Consider the following 20,440-nt stretch of genomic DNA (forward strand, 5'->3'; position numbering starts at 1 on the left):
ATTAGAGACTCAAACTAATAAGAACATAAGAAATAGGAGCAGGACTAGGCAATATGGTCCCTCGAGCCTACTCCGCCATTCAATAAGATCATGGCTGATCTTCAACCTCAACTCCACTTTCCCACCCAATCCCCATATCACTTGATTCCCTTAGAGTCCAAAAACCAATCGATCTCCGCCTTGAATACACTCAACAACTAAGCATCCACAGCCCTCTGGAGTAGAGAATTCCAAAGATTCACAACCCTCTGAGTGAAGAAATTCCTCCTCATTTCAGTCCTAAATGGCCAACCTCTTATCCTGAGACTATTCCTCTTCATTCTAGATTCTCCAGCCAGGGGAAACAGCCTCTTGGCATCCACCCTGTCAAGCCCTCTAAGAATCTTATATGTTTCAATGAGGTCACCTCTCATTCTTCTAAACTCCAGAGAGTATTGGCCCATTCTACTTAATCTCTCCTCTCATCCCAGGAATCAATCTGGTGAACCTTTGTTACACCGCCTCGAAGGCAAGTATATCCTTCCTTATGTAAGGAGACCAAAACTGTACACAGTACTCCAGGTGTGGCAGCAAGACTGCCTTACTCGTTCTCCAACCTCCTTGCAATAAAGGCCAACATATCGTTTGCCTTCCTAATTGCTTGCTGTACCTGCATGTTAATTTTTTGTCTTTCATGTACAAGGACACGCAAATCTCTCTGAACACCAACATTTAATAGTTTCTCACTATTTAAAAACATTCTGTTTTTCTATTCTTCCTACCAAAATGAAAAACCTCACATTTCCCCACATTATACTCCATCTGCCACCTTCTTGCCCACTCACTTAACTTGTACATATCTGTTTGCAGACTCTTTGTATCCTCCTCACAGCTTACTTTCCCACCTAGCTTTGTATCATCAGCAAACTTGGATACATTACACTCGGACCCTTCATCCAAGTCATTAATATAGATTGTAAATAGCTGAGGCCCAAGCACCGATCCTAGTTATAGACTACCCCACTAGTTGTAGACTCCCCCATTAGTTACAGACTACCCCACTAGTTACAGACTACCAACCTGAAAATGACTAGTTTATTCCTACTGTCTGTTTTCAGTCCGCTAACCAATCCTCTATCCATGCTAATATATTACACCCAACCCTATGAGCCCTTATCTTGTGTAACAACCTTTTATGTGGCACCTTATCGAATGCCTTTTGAAAATCCAAATATACTACATCCACTGGTTCCCCTTTAGCTACCCTGCTAGTTACATCCTCAAAAAGCTCCAATAAATTTGTCAAACTCAATTTCACTTTCATAAATCCATGTTGACTCTGCCTAATCATATTATGATTCTCTAGGTGCCCCATTACTACAGCCTCAATAATGGATTCCAGTATTTTCCTGACTACTGAGGTCAGGCTAACTGGCCTGTAGTTCCCTGTTTTCTCCCTCCCTCCTTTTTGAATAGCAGTGTTACATTTGCTACCTTCCAATCCACAGAGACCATTTGAGAATCTAGGGAATTTTGGAAGATCACAACCAATGCATCTACTTTCTCTGTAGCCACCTCTTTTAGAACCCTAAGATGTAGGCCATCAGGTCCAAGGGAGTTGTTGGATTTTGGTCCCATTAATTTCTTCAGTACTTTTTCTTTACTAATATTAATTACTTTAAGTTCCTCACTCTTGTTAGTCGCTTCGTTCCCCACTATTTCTGGTATGTTTTTTGTGTCCTCTACTGTGAAAACAGATACAAAATATTTGTTCAACGTCTCTGCCATTTCCTTATTCCCCAATATAATTTCTCCTGTCTCAGCCTCTAAGGGACCCACGTTTACTTTTGCTACTCTCTTCCTTTTTACATACTTGTAGAAGCTCTTACAGTCTGTTTTTATATTTTTTGCCAGTTTACTCTCATATTGTATTTTCTCCCTCTATCAATTTTTTGTACATCCTTTGCAGATTTGTAAACCTTCTAAATAAAATGACACATACCTTTTTGTAGACATTCCCAGGCAATTACAGTTACTCAGCATGCAAAGATTTTTTATCATAACACAAAATAGTGTTGCATGTTTGCAGGTCATTTTGCCTCTCTGCACATGCATGCTACTATTTGGTCTTAAAGGAACAGACAAATCTGAAACTAAATTAGTCTGAATTTCACCTTTTTGAATATCTGAATTTTTGCCCAGTTTAGGTTTGATGTTCATCTTTATTCTACACAATTTCAGAAATACAGTGATAATGTGAAGGCATTTAAATACATTGGAAAATGTGTTAATGTTTTATTTCCTTTCCCAACCTTAGATTAAAAATTATTTTATGTTCTCCCTCTGTCTTCAACTCCATGAAGGGAAATGTCATGCCTCTCTTATTGGCACCTTACTTGGATAGCATGCTGGGACTGACAGCTTGATTTGCAGAAAAGTGAAACATATCATCCTACCATTTTGTGTCACAGAGACACCTGCTTGTTACCTTTTTACATTACTTTTCACATGATTGTTGTTTGCTTAATTTGCAATATATCCTGAAGCAGCTACTTCCTCTTTTACCATCAATATGTTGGCAGGTACTATCAAACAAAAAAAGAGGATCCTATATTGTGCCCTTCATGACTGCCACATAGAAACTTATAACCTGACAGAAATATTGAGAAAATGAAGAAAATTATGACAAATGTCATGGAGAAAATATTAAAAATTATGGCAGAAGATCATAAAGTAGGAATGGCTATTTAGGCTAAATTTCTTGCCTATTCAGGGTCCATTCGGACCATTTTCACTTTCCTGCTTTGTCATCAGTCTGTATGAAAGGCATTGAAGGAGAGCTGTATGAATTGTAAGACTTTTTTTTTGTCTCATTTCAAACACCACGCCTAATGTTGCTATTCAGAAATGACTCTCATTCCCAGCCCATGACACAGCCACAGCCCAAGACTAGCTGATCTGGAAATGCTTCTGGTCTGTGTTCCATTTAGATGGCCCATGTGAAATGATGTCTCCTGTGGAGAATGATTGGTTCTCATCTCAGTCCTTCTCGAAGGAACACTGGGATAGAGAGAGTGACCATGACAACACCTGACCCTCTCTGATTTTTTTCTTAAATTGTATTTTGCATAAGTTTTATTGTTATTTCAATTTTATTTATTCCACACCTTAAAGTAACTTATTGTTTCAACACTTATTTTTAGGTCCAATGATAAGCCCATTATTTATGCTGAAGTTTTGGAAAATGTGGTACATTTGTGATTGTGGTTAGTGGTAAATAAAAAAATGTATTCTAGCTGGAAATTTTGAATAGAAAATGTTCAGAATTGTTAAAAAAGGACCATTAATTAAAAAAAATACTGAAAATATATTCGGGGTGGGGTTGACTGTGAAAGTGAATTATAATCATACAGACACCTCAAAGCTGCTGGAGTCTCATGTTACACTCAAAGACTTTTGCTGGCCTCTATTTAATAAATCATTTAAAATTAATTTTATAAATTGTTTCATTGCATTTGGTAAATGTAAAAGAAAATAATAAAGGCCACCATGAAATGTGGAAATGATCTCTGAAATGAATAATGAACGAGAAACGATGGCTGCTGCCAGTAAATAAAGACTACGTTTTGCTTCTGCTGTTGTTTTGGAAGTTACTCTTGGGAACCAACAACTCAATTCTGGCTTAAGGAAATCAATTTGATTGTGTGGGTCTTAGCACCTGCAGCTGCTGCTCTCCACGGTCCCATGCTCACCGTGGTTGCTAGGCATTGGCTTTGTCTTCACAGCAGTCTAACAGGCACCGACATATTTCAACCCACAAGCCAGATAAAGTCCTGCTTCATTTCGCTGAACTATATGTCCCCTTCCCCAGCAGAAAAGCAGCATTTGGATATAACAAGCGTTGCTAAGTACAACGATATCTTATAGTAAAGAAAATAATGGCAGTGCACAAATTCATACATTCTTGGTATAATGATTAGAAGAGCAATAGGTTCAAAATTATAGATAACAGTTCCCACAATATAAAAATATGATCCATAACCAGTCAATGATTCTGGATTTTTTTCTGTACTGACACACACCATTTTATGTGTGTCAGTACATGGTGCAGGTTGTGTAGGAATGCAATTTTTTTTTTAAATGCACAGAACTGCGGAAGATCCGGAAAAATGGGCAATAACTCTTGAAACAGCTATATAAAAGCCAAAGAACATGTGAACTGATAAGTTAACAAATAGGAATTTGGAGGCAATTGTTGAATGTGTTACACTGGCAAGAGTCAATCAAATAAATTGGCAAAGATTCTCACCATATCCTAATCAGGTAGGATACTATTATAAATTAGATTTATTGTAAGCCTATAAAAGTGTGAAATCATACTATGCAATATTAGCATTTGAACATATTAACAAATATATATGAAATACCTTTGCTGTTTTAGCCAAGGTATTAGTATGCAGGTTATTTATATAGTGCCTTTCATGTCCTCAGGATGTCCCAAAGCATTTCAGCAGCCAATGAATTACTTTTATTGAAGTACAGTCACTGTTGTTATGTGGAGCCAATTTGTGCACAACAAGGTCCCAGAAAAGAAAAAAATGCCCAGTTAGTCTATTTTCAGTTGAGGGAGGAATGTTGGTCAGGACACTGGGAGAATTCACTGCTTTTCTTCAAATAATAGCATGGGGTCTTTTCCGTCCACCTGAACAGGTAGGCAGGACCGAAGTTTAACATCTCATCTGAAAGATGGTACTTCAGACAATGCAGCACTCCTTCTGTACTCATTAGCCTTGATTATGTGTCCAAATATGGAGTGGAGCTGGAGTGCTGAACCAAGCTAACATCACCTCATTAAAGCACTCAAATGCTAATATAACAGAGCATGATTTCATCCTGTATGGTTCTGTCATTTTTTCCATTAAGTATAAGACAGCAATAATATTATATTGAAAACCCTGTTAATGGTCTTTTGTGTGCAAACTAATTTATTTAAGTGAATGCAACCCATGCCAAATAAAATCACCTTCCTTTGTAAAGTAAAAATTTTGCCTAGTTCATTCTTCACCATCAAAAACGAGTGCAGAGATTTAGAGAGCAGGTTAGTAATGAAATAGGCTACAAAAACTAACCTTGTATAAGACTGTCTTTGTCTAATCAGTGAATATAACTATTCAGTTTCCCATACCATCTTATATTTCTATGAAAAGTACTTATACTAATAATTGAGTTTTCAATTTATCAGCAATTCATATTGCTTTAAATGGCAAAATATTCAGTACCAAAGTAATTACATGGTGCTTCTATCATGCGGAATAATACTCAATGTTATACAATACTTCATAATGTATATAAATTCAATAATTTATTGAAAAATGATGTGGTATAAGAGGATTATTTCCTTGTAGAGAAGTTTAATTTATCTGTGACAAGACAGTCTGTTGCTAGGATACCTCGAATTTTGAAGGGCATAGCTAGGAATATATAGCCAACTGCACCATGTGATGACTTTTCTTTCACTACTGTATAAAAACATATTCTGTATCTTCAGGGAGAATTATGTTTAGAAGATAAGAGAGAGAGAGATGCTTAATAGTCTTAAGGATACCATATCATACCTATTCTATCCAGTCTGTCGATGGCAACAGTCTCAAAAGCTCTTCGCATCATGGGGTATTCTTCTAGCACCTCGTTAAAGTGATCCACAGAGAGAGAGTACAGACGACAATAGGTATCTGCACGCACACTGGCAGTTCGTCTGCCTCTTGTCAACAAACAAATTTCTGCAAGTTAGAACAGAGAATTAAAAGTTGAGCACAGTTGTAGCTTGCTCAATACCATAACCCATTCATTGCCCAGCTTTGTGTTATGAAAAAGGTGCAACAGTAAATTTCTTGTAAACAATTTTACAACACCAAGTTATAGTCCAGCAATTTTATTTTAAATTCACCTGACGAAGGAGGAAGCCTCCGAAAGCTTGTGAATTTAAAATAAAATTGCTGGACTATAACTTGGTGTTGTAAAATTGTTTACAATTGTCAACCCCAGTCCATCACCGGCATCTCCACATCAGTAAATTTTTTGTAATTGTAGCATTGTCTTTGAATGACTGTTAATTACTGCTGGCATTGTGATTTTGATAAAGGAAAAGGAATTCTACAGGAAGTTTAGCTGCATTTCAGTTTCAACGTGATGCCCTGGTTGTATGCAGGTTCAGCCCAAATACAGACAGTGCTTTTTTGTTACTTTTCCCTCTCTTAACCCATCAATAACAACTTTCCAGAAGTAATGGGTCTAGTGCTTGTGGCACCATTGTGACAAAACTGAATCTTTTTTGGTGATCAAAAAATTTACTAGCTTTGATGAGATTTTCTATCCTTGTGAAATAATTGTTTGTTTTTTTTCAGCACTGGTAGATATAGGAAAGGAAAATTTCTTATTAGGTTGTTTTATTTTATTTCACCTCAAATGCTCAAAGATATTCAAAGGGCCAGAGAGTTAATCCCTTGAGAAATGATTTAGTCAGTACGTCTGCTACTACACATACGCTAATCAACATAGTACTGAAACACTAATGCAGCTGTTTAAAACTAATTATATCTGTTGATTTAAAATACATGAATTCAAAGAAAATATTTTGGTCATAACCGATACTTTCAGGTTGAATGAGTTGACAAAACAATTATTTTGAAAGCACTTTGGGCAGAACAGGTTTAAAGCACCTGCAGTCACAAAGGGCTCCTGACTTGAGAAGGACTCCAGCAAACCTTAAAGTGCACTGAGCCTCACTCCCAGTGAAAAAAAACTTGAGCAACAAATTGAGGTGGGTCTCATTACTGATGCAAAGAAAACCCTTAAAACGAAATTGGTTAAAATTAAGAATCATCTGTTAAAGATCAACTGAAATGGCCCAAAAGCATTTTCATGGCCAACTTTGTTTGTAACTGAGCTCATAAAAAGTCAACCACATAGTGGGAGACTGGAGTTAAGTATAGGCTAGGAAATTCAGCAGTGCAGTGCGGAGCAGGTGGTGAGCCTGCTCTGATCATACATGGTGTTTAACTAGTAGTCCTTAAAGGGACTGTTGGAGGGCACTACCAAAATTATACTTTTTTATACTTACCTTGATGTGGAGCCATGAAGATCAAGAGCTTCTCCCAGCTCTACAGCAAAATAACCTATTCAACTATACTCAATAGTCCCCAAGATGCATTGCAGCACTTGGTTAAGTCATTTATCAATGGCCTTGCACTGATTAGATACTTTCAGTGAATAATGGGTAATTATCCCATTTTACCACCATTACCAATGAACATGTATCCATTATGTTTTTGTTTCCTGTTTGTCCATTATTTCATATTTATTTATATTAAAAAAGATAAGGCTGAAGATTGTCCTGGTGGAGGTCTCAGGAAAATGAAAGGATTTGATAGGGTAGACGTAGAGAAAATGTTTCCACTTGTGGGGGGAGTCCAAAATTAGAGGTCATAAGTATAAGATAGTCACTAATAAATCCAATAGGGAATTCAGGAAAAACTTCTTTACCGAGAGAGTGGTTAGCATGTGGAATGCTCTACCACAAGGAGTAGTTGCAGCAAATAGCATAGATCCATTTAAGGTAAAGCTAGATAAGCACACAAGGGAGAAAGGAATTGAAGGGTATGCTATAGGGTTGCATGAAGAGGGGTGGGAGGAGGCTCGGGTGGAGCATAAATGCCGGCATAGACCAGTTGGGCCGAATGGCCTGTTTCTGTACTGTAGACTCGATGCAAATTCCATCCATACTTTTTTAGCCTATCTATTTAATTTATTCAAATGCCGTTCAAATATATTAATATACCCTACAATGGTCACCTAATCACACCGTTTACTGTCAACCGCATTTGGGACACAGTTTACTTTAGTTACATTCACAATTTTCAAGTGCCAAAATTGGCATTGTTTTATTTCAGTAAGTCACACAAACACCGGTTTCTATGAATGCAATTGGTGTCTTATCATTTGATATTTGTTGTTTTGCATTTTTGCCAGGTTTAGTACTGTCACTGGACCAGCCAGTTCAAAATCCATCAGAAAAAGAAATGCCGCTATTTGGTCTTTACCATTAACCAATGGGGGGAGATTTTCCTCTTTACTGCCTGGGCGCAGAATGGAATATCCAATGGGTTCTGTTGGGGTCGTGCAAAACCTCCCCGCCAGATGTTCCTTTCTGTGCTCCACTCAGGCAACGCTCAACACACAGGTGGTTCAGATGGAAACCTAACCCATTGTAGCTTAAGGAAGTTTCAATAGCCATTTTTGTTCCTGTTGAGTAGGGACAAAGAAACCATTACATAGGTCTCTATATTGCCTGGTAAATTCATGTTTTGGGGGATATATTTTGTTCTAGAAATGTAAAAGTAAAATTCCAAAGGGGTGCTAACGTATGATGTGATTGCCCTGTTTTCTTGAATGAAATTCATCCATTTCTGTGCTGCATGATGAAAATTTCTCCTTAACAATTGATATTAGGCACATTTGACTTAGCATTCATCAGCTTACAACCCCTGATCCTGCAGCCACTAGGTTCCAGTGTCACCTGACTCTGCAGTCAGCTTCTGCTCTAATTGGCCCAAATTTGCATCCTGAGATGGGAGCAGTGGAAGTGATGCAAACATGGATGAATTATGGAATCAGCACCATTTATGTGACTTAATCATTGTGCAACAGTGGAATACTGACTGTGGAAACACAAGTTCACACTTTGCATGTGACTAGTGCCACAACACTACATTACCAGAACCATTACATGTACTTCATTTGACAGTCCTAAATGAACTTGATTTGAACTCAGGCACAAACCTCCAAAGTATGAGCCATCTGACAGTTTCATTTCCTTGTTGCCCTTTGTGTGGACACTAACCACCCCGTGCTGGATAAAATACATCTTTTTTCCTATTGTCCCCTCGCGGATTATGTAATCTCCTGGCTGGAACACTTCAAACTTCAGCTTGGTCAGCATGGCAGTCACAAAATTCGGATCCGCATTGGCAAAAAGTGGCATAGTGGCTACCAGTTTCCGGCAGTTAAAATTCACTATTTCCTGGATTTTAAAATAAAAAAAGTATGGTCAGTCTTGATGGTCTCAGCATTAGAATGGTAATAATTACATTAAAAGATCTTGTGCTTGACATTCCACTGAAATAACACGAACACGTGGAGAATTTTCCCACGGTCAAAAAATCTATTCCCCGTTCTAGTTAATTTGCGCTGCTATTCTCTGAGGAGGCACTGGTCTCCACGCCCAGCAACCATCCTGATTAGTCTATGTTGCCTTGGAGATAGTTATGCTGGCTAACAGGTTAGCAGACAAAAGTCTACACACATGGTTGCAACCCATCTATTTATCAGCAGGATAGTCCATTCTTTTAATAGCCATCACTTTTATTTAATTGAAACCAGGCAACGAAAGTTTTTTTTTGAGCGCATGGCCCAGTTCTCGTTCAGCCACGAACAATCTGTAGCCCTTGTTTTCTCTGTGTTTTTCAGAGTTTTTGCCACTTTAAAATTCGTGCATATGCAGGAGTTGATTTCTGTTAAAATCGGTCAGGCTTCGCACAGAGAGTCTCGGGCAGGAAGTTCTGCGGCTCCCACCAGCGAGTTAAAATCCACGCTTTTGTCTCCAACCTGGTGGTCAAGCAGAGATCAGGAGCTTGCCATGTAGAACACTGTTGATGGAAAACCACGTCAACTCCTTGGCTTTGCGATTTGGTATGACCATGCATTGCACCACACGGCAACCAAAATTTTGGTTTGTCTAGCTTCAGCGTTTCGGAGTTTAAGCTGCAAACATGTCTGAATATTTTCACACCAAGCTTAAGTACCACTATGAATAACAATAGCAACATATATTATCATACAAATAGTGTGTATCTTCATCTGTTCTTTTTCTCTATAGCAACTAAACCTATATAGAGTTACTGAGGTGACTTCAGGTGAATTCATTGAGGTTGGTATTTTAAAAAAATCATTTAATATGTTATTCAACCCAATGCATCTTATTTTCTGTGCAATAATGAAGATTTGCCCACTCTAATACTGAAACTTGAATAACTTGTAGCTAAATATAGAAATTAGTGGAAATATACAGCAAGTCAATAAGCATCTAAAGAGAAAAATAGGTTAACTGTTTGGTTCAAAACAGTTGATCAACCTGCAGTGCATTTCCACCATTTTCTGGCTTCCAGCAATTGCGACTTTTCATCTCTTATTGCAGTTTGTTGCTGTTATTTTCTTCTTATTTTTAAATGCAGTGTTGGATTCGGAACCAAAGGGTCCTGCTCAGAATCTGGCAGTGTTCAGTCAGCCTTTCATCCTTCCAGCACAGGTGAAAAGAGTACTACATCGTGGGAGGTGACGGAGAGCTGGAGACCCCAGGGACTGTTTGCACATCTTGTTAAATTGTCACAAGTGCTATCTTTGAACACTCCTGACTGTCAGCTGTTCAAATGAACAGCAGCATTGCCTCATGCTAGCATCTGGTGCTATGATATTTGCAGATTAGTCTCAATATTGACTTGAATGTCCTAACAAATTAAGATAGTGAACTCGCCCATAAATGGTTTATGAAATTAAAATACATAACATGCAGGTGCTTATAAATTTCAACTTACTTCTCTAAGTGGTTCATTTAGCTCTTCCAGTATATTGTCCTCATCAAACATTTTTCCCTGGTAACGATGTTCATAATAGTCATGAATCTTTTGCCGGAAGTCAGCAGGTAACTTGTGAAAAGACATGTACTGCTCCACTTGCTTGTACTGTACAGAAAGAAAGCCTGTCATTGGATACAGCATAGTTTCAGTCAAGTAGAAAACAGTGCTAATTGGAAAAGTAAAATTACTGAGCATGAAACAATCTTACTGGGGACAGGCATGTTTAAAATCGGGAACAAAGATGACTTTATGACAGAAATAATTTGCAGTCAACGGGTATGTAATAAACAACTCACTTGCTAATACCTTGGAGAATATAAATCCAGGTCATAATTCAATATTTATGCTAAACTATAATACTCTAATGCATGTAATGGGTTATCACAGGCAGAATAGAAGGTCGTGAACACAGCCATACTTAAGCACTTGTATTTGCAATAATTCACCTCAGGCGTATTATGTATTTGTGTACTGGAGCTCATTTTCAAAGCTTCTGTTATAAATCAAATATTTCATGCTTTATGTTGAAAATTATTTCTGGACTGCAGGAGTCAACAATAAGTCCACTACTACATCTCTGAAACATGTTGCACAACAATAAACCTTAGGCTCCTGTAATTTACCACAGCCCAATTCCAATTAAACTTTTACACCTATCCTATCTCTATTGTTGTTATATTTTTCAAATGGTGACAGAATATTACCAATGTGACAATGTTACCATCTTCAGATAATCTCATAAAATAATGGATACAAAGAGGGTAACTTTCCGAGTCTGTATAATTCCATTATTTTTACTATTTTGGTTGCATTAACAATATCCTGCAATCACACCAAATTAAGATTTATATTGTTCTATCTTAGCCATCTGTTATTATAATAGTAAATTAAAGATGTAACCTCTCTTTTTTTTCCCTGCCCAGGTACATCCCATTGTTAATGCGCAACTGGCCTGTTTTCTCATTACTGTCTAGAGGAGGAGTGAATTCGAAGAATCCCTTTTGGTGGCTTAGTGCATATCCAGCCAAATTCAAACCAGCACTTCTTTCTTCAAACCAGGGGCTTTAATTACCCAGCAATACAAATATATAGTGATACATGCATTTTGAGACACATACATAAATAATACAATGTTATTGTACTGGCTGAAATACAATTATCCTGAAAATCAGACCGAAGCTCTATTCTTGGTGGGGAGAATGTTAACGGGAGGGGGGTGAATACAGGCCGGCAGTGATCGCAATATTGGTGTGGGGCCAGGAGGAGCCAACTTGAGTGAGATCACGAACCACTGCTATAAGAAATTTTCACTGCTGTGTTGAGGTAACTGAAAGCCTATTTTACCACCCATCTGTGCTTCAGCAGGCACCTGCATCACCAGAAGCAGCTAGACATTTAGCAAATTATTCATTTTCCCAAGGTACAGAGCATCATCGACTGCATCTTTATAACCATTTGTATGTCTATCAATAATCCTATGCAGCTCTAAATAGGAAGGGATATTATTCCACCAACATGCAAATGGTATCATTCCCCCAAGAGAAAAGAATACACATCAATATGTTTTCATTTTGACAGAAGCAGGAAGGATATACAGCTGTTTCCTTGGAGATATGGTGCAGCCATGACTACAGAATCCCAATTGGTGAACTTGATGGTACAATTGGTTAGATGCTGGCCTTTTCACCTCTGGGACCTGGCTGATAAGATGAACATCTAGTCTGTCTGCTGTCTGTAATGGTCTCATGTAAAATGAATTTGGTCAGTCTGAATTCAATACCTGGTGGATATGGATCTACACCACAACACTCCCTAACTTGGCAGTAATTAGCACTTTCACTCAGGCCACGGGATGGCTGGTATGAGAAATGAAAAAAATGTCACACGAGTGCAGTATTAGCTCATCTCAGGTTGGGGCTGAAACACATTGTTAAGGCAGAGTAGAGGGAGCTTTACTCTGCATCTGCTTGTGCTATACTGATGTGAGGGAGTGATTGATGCTGACGCAGGATGCTTAAAAAGGGAAGAGCTGAATACCCCAGCACTAACGTCCCTCACCTTGATGAGCACAATACCCCAGTAGAGATCACAGGGTAAATTTACAACTTACTGTCCCGGGTGTAAAACTGATGTTGTGGATTTGCCGCCCATTATAGAAACCACCCGATTTGCATTTCCATTGCCGTAGGTACCTATTCAGGTTCAATGGCATTATTGGTCTGAGTGTCTTACATTTATGGTTGACGCACACTGCCCAATATCTACTTGCAAGATTGTGTAACCGATGAATGTAATAATAGCACCACCTTGACAATCATGCCTGTCACACAAATGCTTCTTCAATCCCTCTGAAGGTGGACCAAGCAATCACTTGGTCAGACAAGGTTTGATATGAATTCATAAGTTGCTTTTTTTCGCAGTAAGGCGAACATACAGTACAGCTGTTACGATTGAAATCAATTAATTCAAGCAGCACAACTTATCTTCGCATAATGATAGAATATAAAGAACACTCTATGCTTCCTCTCATCACTGAATCACCTTACTTGACTTAAAACAAGATAACTTCTAGCAATCCCCTAGCATTTCTGACCTCTTAGTCTCGGCGAAAGTCTTCACAACTTTCTCTTTAAAACTCTAACTTCCTGCGCAGCATCCTTTATCAAAGAGCTTCATTGCCTGCTTGTGTCCCTATCCCTGTCTTATATCGCTCGCTGTTCACAGCCATGATTACAGATCAAAGCCTTTCCAATACAATGGGTGTGAGGTGTTTATCAATTAATGAGATGAGCTAACAAATTGCTTGTTATTTATCTCTATAAGGAAACAACATCAAAGTAAAACCATTAGCATCTTAACTACCCAAACTGCCAGCTTTTAAGAAAAATTGTCTGAATACCCCATGCTTTGAAAAACCTGTCATTAAAAGTAACTCTTTTTTCCAAATCCTCTCTGTGGAAAAATGGTTAAAAAATTTCGAATGCGACACCCTTGTTATGCTACAACTATTGTGCTGATCTTAATTCTGCAGTATGTATGATAGCACACAGCTACTGAATCTGAATTTGCTTTGGTTGTGCTGCCTGTATGAGACGGAGCCAAATTAGTGGTCTGGAGTTGGAGAGCTGTTGTCAGTTCTATCAAGAGCCAACAGAATGATCCAGGGCTCACACTGGAGCTGCCTGCCAGTGCAAATCTGACCCTGCAGATCACTGCATGAGGTACTGATAAATAAATATAATCTGCTTGCAGATAGGCTATTCTGGTCTCATGCACTACATACTTAAGTTTCCTGTGAAATATTCAGAGCACCGCACCATGAATGCAGTGCCCGACGGGGCATCAATGTGTCTGCACCGTGGCAGTCTGAGTTTTGGAGGAAGACACAGCACACAGCTGCGCACAGTCAGCATTACCTGGCTGGTATTAGTGAAGGTGACATTAATTAATGTGTCTCATGAGGCCCAGGCTAGCATAACAAGGGTATAAAAAAGCAAAACTTAAACAACAGCATTATGCAGTCTGACTTCATTATCCGTAAAAGCGTTTGATCCTTGTAAGATATCATTTCCAACAAGGAGTACTGATATTGAGCTACTCAGCATATTATACATTGCTCTGTATGTAAAGGTAGATTTTATGAATTTGTACACTTGGCACAGAGCTTCATCCACCAAAAGTGCATAAGGAGTATTTGGACACTGAGGTTAGCAAGCCATGCAGGATGTTCCATCCATTAAAATTAATAGACGGAAAATCCAGCAGCATCCACATATGTGCTCCCAGCAAGCGAAGCTCCATACTGCAAGCTTGAGTACAGAAAATCTACCCTACACTGTTCAGGTTTGGAGGGTTGACATGTTCTGATGATGTACTATGTATTTGTTTAAACAATGCAGGTCATTTTAACCTAACTCCACCCCTCCCTCCTGCTGGCAAACTGACGGGATCGGATCAGACGCCCATTTTACACCCCGCCTGATTTTACTGTCCCTTGACATCAATTCAAAGTAAAATCAGGAGGGATGTGAAACGGGCGGCTGATCCAATCCTGTCGGTTTCCCGTTGGGTGGGTTAAATGAAAATGACCCCCAATACCTTTAGCCGCAGCAGTCATGTGATCGTGCCTTGGCGCTACCACTTTTCTACATGACAAGTTTCATCTATTGTGAGGTGCACAACAGGACCAAGTACCTTACTGCTGCTGTCACTCTTCCCCATCCAAACAAACAGGGGGGAAAAACAAACACATCAGCATTAAAACACTCAAGTGCACCTAACTTTGTAAATAAAACTTTAGCCTAGAAGTTAAGTTGTCACAGGGAGGATTAGGCACTGCCAGTCCAAATCTGACCAGTTGTGACGGATAGTCTGTGTTGTTTCAGCATTTGTTATTTTTCTTTAAGCTCCATCTCTATCTACCTAACTCCATTAAACGTAGGCGTGAGCTGAGTGTGATTAAAAACATGTTTAATTTGCTATTGCAGTTATTTCATAGATCACACGATGAAAACCAAACAAAAAGACTCATAAAAAATATCCCAGTAAACCAAAAGTCAGAAATATTAAATAATGTGATAATTATTTCCATGATTCCTACATGTTTTAGAAGTACAAAATATAATATTCAGAACAAAATGAATACAAATTATAATACACTCCAGTGAACAAAATGGATCTCACCAATGAAAATCAAACTAAAAGACCAATTTATTGGGCTAGAGGGTGGTTTTTTAATACTAAAAATCAATAATCAAAAATGTAAGAAAATATTAAACCAACTAACAGCTTTTCTTCTTTTCCAACATTTCTGCAACAGGTCAAATTGATATAAATGGCTCCTTTTTATGTACTGTTCCTAAATGAAGAAATTCTTATATAGACTTCCTTTCTTTACTTGAATGATGGCACAATCCTGCTGGGATTTCCCTTCTTTAAGTTAACCCTTTTGTGTTTTATCTCAGATACACATCAATACACATGAATAAACAAGATTCTACCCTTCCCCCCAATCACTTGGAATGCATTATAAAATGTCACCCTTAAAATAGTAAACAAATTATTGAACCTGTTAAGTGTTTATACACTAATATTACATAGCATAATCTTTGGGCTTTTTTTTTCACAACCTAAGAAATAATAAAAATTAATCAAAAAGAATCTCACCATCAGCCACTTTCAAACCCATTACTCATAATCCTTCATGCTGCAATTCTGCCTCAACTGCATAATCACCACAAGCTGTGGGGTTCAATCAATTAATTTTTGCTTTATTGAAGGATGTTTTCAATTTTTAAAAAAGAATGGAAGTTAATTATTTGTCCATTGTATACATTCAACACCACACTAGAGACTGCAGCTGTGTTGCACTGATTGGATTTATTCATCACACCAGAATCTACATGGTAACCTCTATTTAATCATGCTTGATTTTTTTTAATATATAGCAGCTGCCAAAGGATTTGTAGATTGTATTATTCTGTGTGATTGGGATGTATTAACTGATATTATTTCACTAACAACTATACCTGTGCTGATATAGTTTCCTTCAAATAATGCCTCTGGAGATTTAGCCTGATAAACAGCGGTGCCTGGACAAAAATTACATTAGGGGTGATAAGGTTTTTAAGTAGATAATTTCGGGGAGGTGGATATCCCAATGACCATGTTGCATTTTTGGACTGCTGCCAATATTGCATAGAGTCCCATCAGCATACTTGCTCACCCTAAAGTATATGCTTCACTGGTGAAGTCCTCTGAGTGCCCAACAACAAGAAATCAGCACACAATATAAAGTAGATGCTGTAACAGCACAAAGAAAATAGACGGCTGTTATTGTCCTGAATAAGTGACTGTCACTATGGAGTTACTTGACAAATTGATTTATTACTGTCATTGAGTACCACTGTATTGAGAAATGAATCTTAGTGGTTCAGTTCATTCCTTGGTTTGATGGGTTTTGATAACACCAAACAACCTCTGAATTTATATCAGTTTTCTCATCCCTAGCCAAGTTGCAACATATTTCGCTAATGGATAATGTGATTATTCTTCAATAGAAAATGCACGTGTCATGAACTGAATGATCAGCCACCAAGCATTGAGTGATTTAATCCCATAGTGCATATTTTCCTCCTCTATTTTGCAAATAAAGCATTAGAAGTCCTTCTTTACATAATTTAACAAACCCAAATCCACATGGATGATCTGTGCAATTTTGCCGTGGACATTTTTGTGAAACACAAATTCACTGCCAGGAGCAACAGAAAGCAGCCAATTGTGAAGCACAAAAAAACCCACTCCTTTTACACTTCCCAAGTACCTAAATAGCCACTTAATAGAGATGGCTGATTAAAAAAAAAGTTTTGTAATCTACCTGTGGAGAGGGCAAAACTAACATGGGGTATCTCCATGAAAATCCAAATTTACCTACAAGACTCAGTTTTCCTGAAAAGGAAGTCCAAGCCTTAAATACATAGAAGTTACAACACAGAAACAGGCCAAGTGGCCCAACCATGTTGCTCTTTACCCTTCATTCGAGAAAGTAGTCCTCATCACATTTACTCGCCCTGTTCCCATATCCTTATATCCTCTTTACCTTCATCCACCTATCCGACCTAATCTGTAATATTGACATTGTTTCTGCATCAACCACTAACCCAGGAAGTGAATTCCACAGCCTCACAACTCGTTATGTAAAGAAGCTTCTCTTGCCCTGTTTGAAATCTCATACATGTAACTTTATATCCATGGCCCCCTCGGTATATACACCTCAGCTACTGAAAACAGTCTGCTTCTATCTAACCTGTCCTTTCATAATTTTAAATGCTTCTATCATATTATCCCATATATCTGCATTGCTCTCACGAGGAAAAAAAATAATTTTTCAAGTCTTTCTTCATATTCGTATTCCCTCATACCAGGCAGCATCCTAGTGAATCTGCATTGTACCCTCTCTAAAGCCTCAATATCCTTCCTATAGTGTGGACAGTATTCTAATTGAGGTCTTATTAAGGTTTTATCTAGGCTCATTATTACCTCTTGGCTTTTATATTTTATACTTCTTGTGATAAAACCTAGAGTTCCATTAACCTTTTTATAATGACCTTATCAACGTGGTTATGACCTTATAAACGGTGAGAAGCTATTAAATGTGGTGTTCAGAAGGATAAAGATGTCCTTGTACACGAAACACAGAAAGTTAACATGCAGGTACAGCAAGCAATTAGGAAGGCAAATGGCATGTTGGCCTTTATTGCAAGAGGGTTGGAGTACAAGACTAAGGAAATCTTACTGCAATTGTATAGGGCTTTGGTGAGGCCACACCTGGAGTATTGTGTACAGTTTTGGTCTCCATAACTAAGGAAGGATATACTTGCCTTAGAGGCGATGCAATGAAGGTTCACTAGATTGATTCCTGGGATGAGAAGGTTGTCCCATGAGGAGAGATTGAGTAGAATGGGCCTATACTTTCTGGGGTTTAGAAGAATGGGGGATGATCTCATTGAAACATATAAGATTCTAAGAGGACTTGACAGGGTAGATGCTGAGAGGCTGTTTCCCCTGGCTGGAGAGTCAAGAACTAGGGGGCCTAGTCTCAGGATAAGGGGTTGGCCATTTAGGACTGAGATAAGGAGAATTTTTTTCACTCAGAGGGTTGTGAATCTTAGGAATTCTCTAGCCCAGAGGGCTGTGCATGCTCAGTCGTTGAGTAGATTCAAGGCGGAGATCGATAGATTTTTGGACTCTAAGGGAATCAAGGCATATTGGGATCAGGTGGGAAAGTGGAATTGAGGGTTTGAAGATCAGCCACGGTCCTACCGAATGGCGGTGCAGGCTCGAGGAGCCATATGGCCTACTCCTGCTCCTATTTCTCATGTTCTTAACATGAGGGGCTGCCTTTAATGTTCTGAAAGCCTTACCCTAAATCCCTCTGCTCTTCCACAGCACCGAGCCACACAAGAATGCTGCAAATCTCACAAGAATGTTATTGTGCTAATGACACTCAATTTCCCTGGGTCAGAGCATTTGCATAATTATTCACAGCGTGTGGTGCAGATTCGGGGAGGTGCAGCGATCAGACTAGTAGGAGCAGAACATTATGTGCGGGTGAATGTGGATAATTATAGGGAAGTTGCAGAATAGAGGAACATAAGCTCATACAGCCTTTGGGAGGGCTCAAAAGGCATCTCAACCCATTGGCAGCCTTTGCCAAGGCTGAAGGAAGAGAAGGCTAAAAAATGACAGGCATACATGAAGGGAAAGGGGACCCAATGTACACGCATGAGCCTGCAGACAAGTAACAGAGAAGCCCAGCACCCATTGCCCTGCTTGTTGGCTGCTGATGTAAAGATGGCACAACATGAGGTGGTTGTGAGGAGAGTTGCCCACTTTTGCCACTTCATGATACTGCCCCCATAGGAAGAAGGTCAGAGCACACAACTGTTCATTACTGTTACTGGCTGTGCCAACCCCACATTGGATGTTAGCTGCAGGTGTCCTTGTAGTAAGTTCTGCAGTTGGCTCTCTGCTGAACCAGAGCCTATGAAGACAGTTGCCCAAACACTAACCAAGGTAGGTGCAACAATACTTGCAGATATGGTTAGCATCTTGGCAGATGCAGCCAACCATGCAATGATGGCTGTCGATTACCCTGGCATGCTTTCTTTCATACAACTGAAAACATGACCTGCTATGATTGGGGTGCTTCTAAATAACCATCTAGCGTAATGCCCTCACACATATCTATGTCATCATGCCTGCTGTTGCACCCTGTCTCGAGAATTGGAGCCTCTACATTTGCTAATCTTCTGCCAAAGAGAAGCATGTGCACCTCTGTCTGTAGGTGCAGGTGTGAGGGTACCAGAATAGGCATAGAAGTTCTCTGATGCAGACTGACCTGCTTGGCAACCCTCTGTTGGTTTATTTCTCTTCCCTTTCAAAAAACGAACTTGTATGGGCATTCTCACTGGGAAATGCTCTAGGGGCATTAATGGTACTATCGAAAAAAAAAGACCAGCACAGAAATATCCACAAATTCTCATGAAAGCCTAAGTGGCAGCAGAAAGAAAAAATATAGGGAAAAAATGGTGCAGAATTAAAACTGATCATTTAATCTTCTTACTATGCCCTTTAAATGAGCTTACCTGCAGATATCCCTTGCCAACCCTGGATGCTCATCACACAGTGTTGTGATTATAATCGTGATATTGCACCAGACAAAAAAACACACAGGAGCCATTATTACATTACCCCCTTGTCATTTGAATATTTTAATAAAGCTCCTGCCTGTTTCCAGCACATCAAAAATGCACATCAGGACAAAGGGGAAGACATCCAGCATTATGGTTCGTTACCCAATTTTCCAATCAATTATATCCTATGAACTGGTGAAGAGGAGGCTAAGCAGACTCAAAAATCAGCCTCATCGAAAGACCAACTTTGAGAAACAGAACTGATGATGTGCAATATTCTACAGCTGTGGTGAAACTGCCTATTTGGTACTTTTCTAAATACTGTTCCCCCAGTAATGTGTATAAGAGAAAAACAATAGAAGCTGATGTATTTAAGAATCATAGTATCATAGTAGGTACAGCACAGGAAGTGGCCATTTGGCCCATCGTGCCTGTGCCAGCTCTTTGAAAGAGCTATCCAATCAGTCCCATTCCCTTGCTCTTTCCTCATAGCCCTTGCCAAAGTTTCCACTTTGAGAAGAAAATCTTCCAGTTTCAAAATAGCATGCAAAATCAAAGTCTTCAAATGTAAAACAA

At 38.9% G+C, this 20,440-nt stretch overlaps 1 protein-coding gene across 1 annotated transcript in view; it reads right to left on the reverse strand.

The window, feature by feature from the left end:
* hcn2b (hyperpolarization activated cyclic nucleotide-gated potassium channel 2b) overlaps positions 1–20,440 on the reverse strand; it is a 107,495-nt gene that overhangs the window by 3,530 nt on the left and 83,525 nt on the right. The window contains exons 5-7 of the mRNA XM_067968719.1: positions 10,629–10,775; positions 8,818–9,058; positions 5,595–5,759 (exon numbers count right to left, since the gene is read on the reverse strand). Coding sequence (XP_067824820.1) covers positions 5,595–5,759; positions 8,818–9,058; positions 10,629–10,775 — 553 coding nt within the window. The remainder of the gene's footprint in view (positions 1–5,594; positions 5,760–8,817; positions 9,059–10,628; positions 10,776–20,440) is intronic.

The sequence above is a fragment of the Heptranchias perlo genome, chromosome 29 (genome assembly GCF_035084215.1).
Source record: "Heptranchias perlo isolate sHepPer1 chromosome 29, sHepPer1.hap1, whole genome shotgun sequence".
In the NCBI taxonomy this organism is placed as follows: Eukaryota; Metazoa; Chordata; class Chondrichthyes; order Hexanchiformes; family Hexanchidae; genus Heptranchias; species Heptranchias perlo.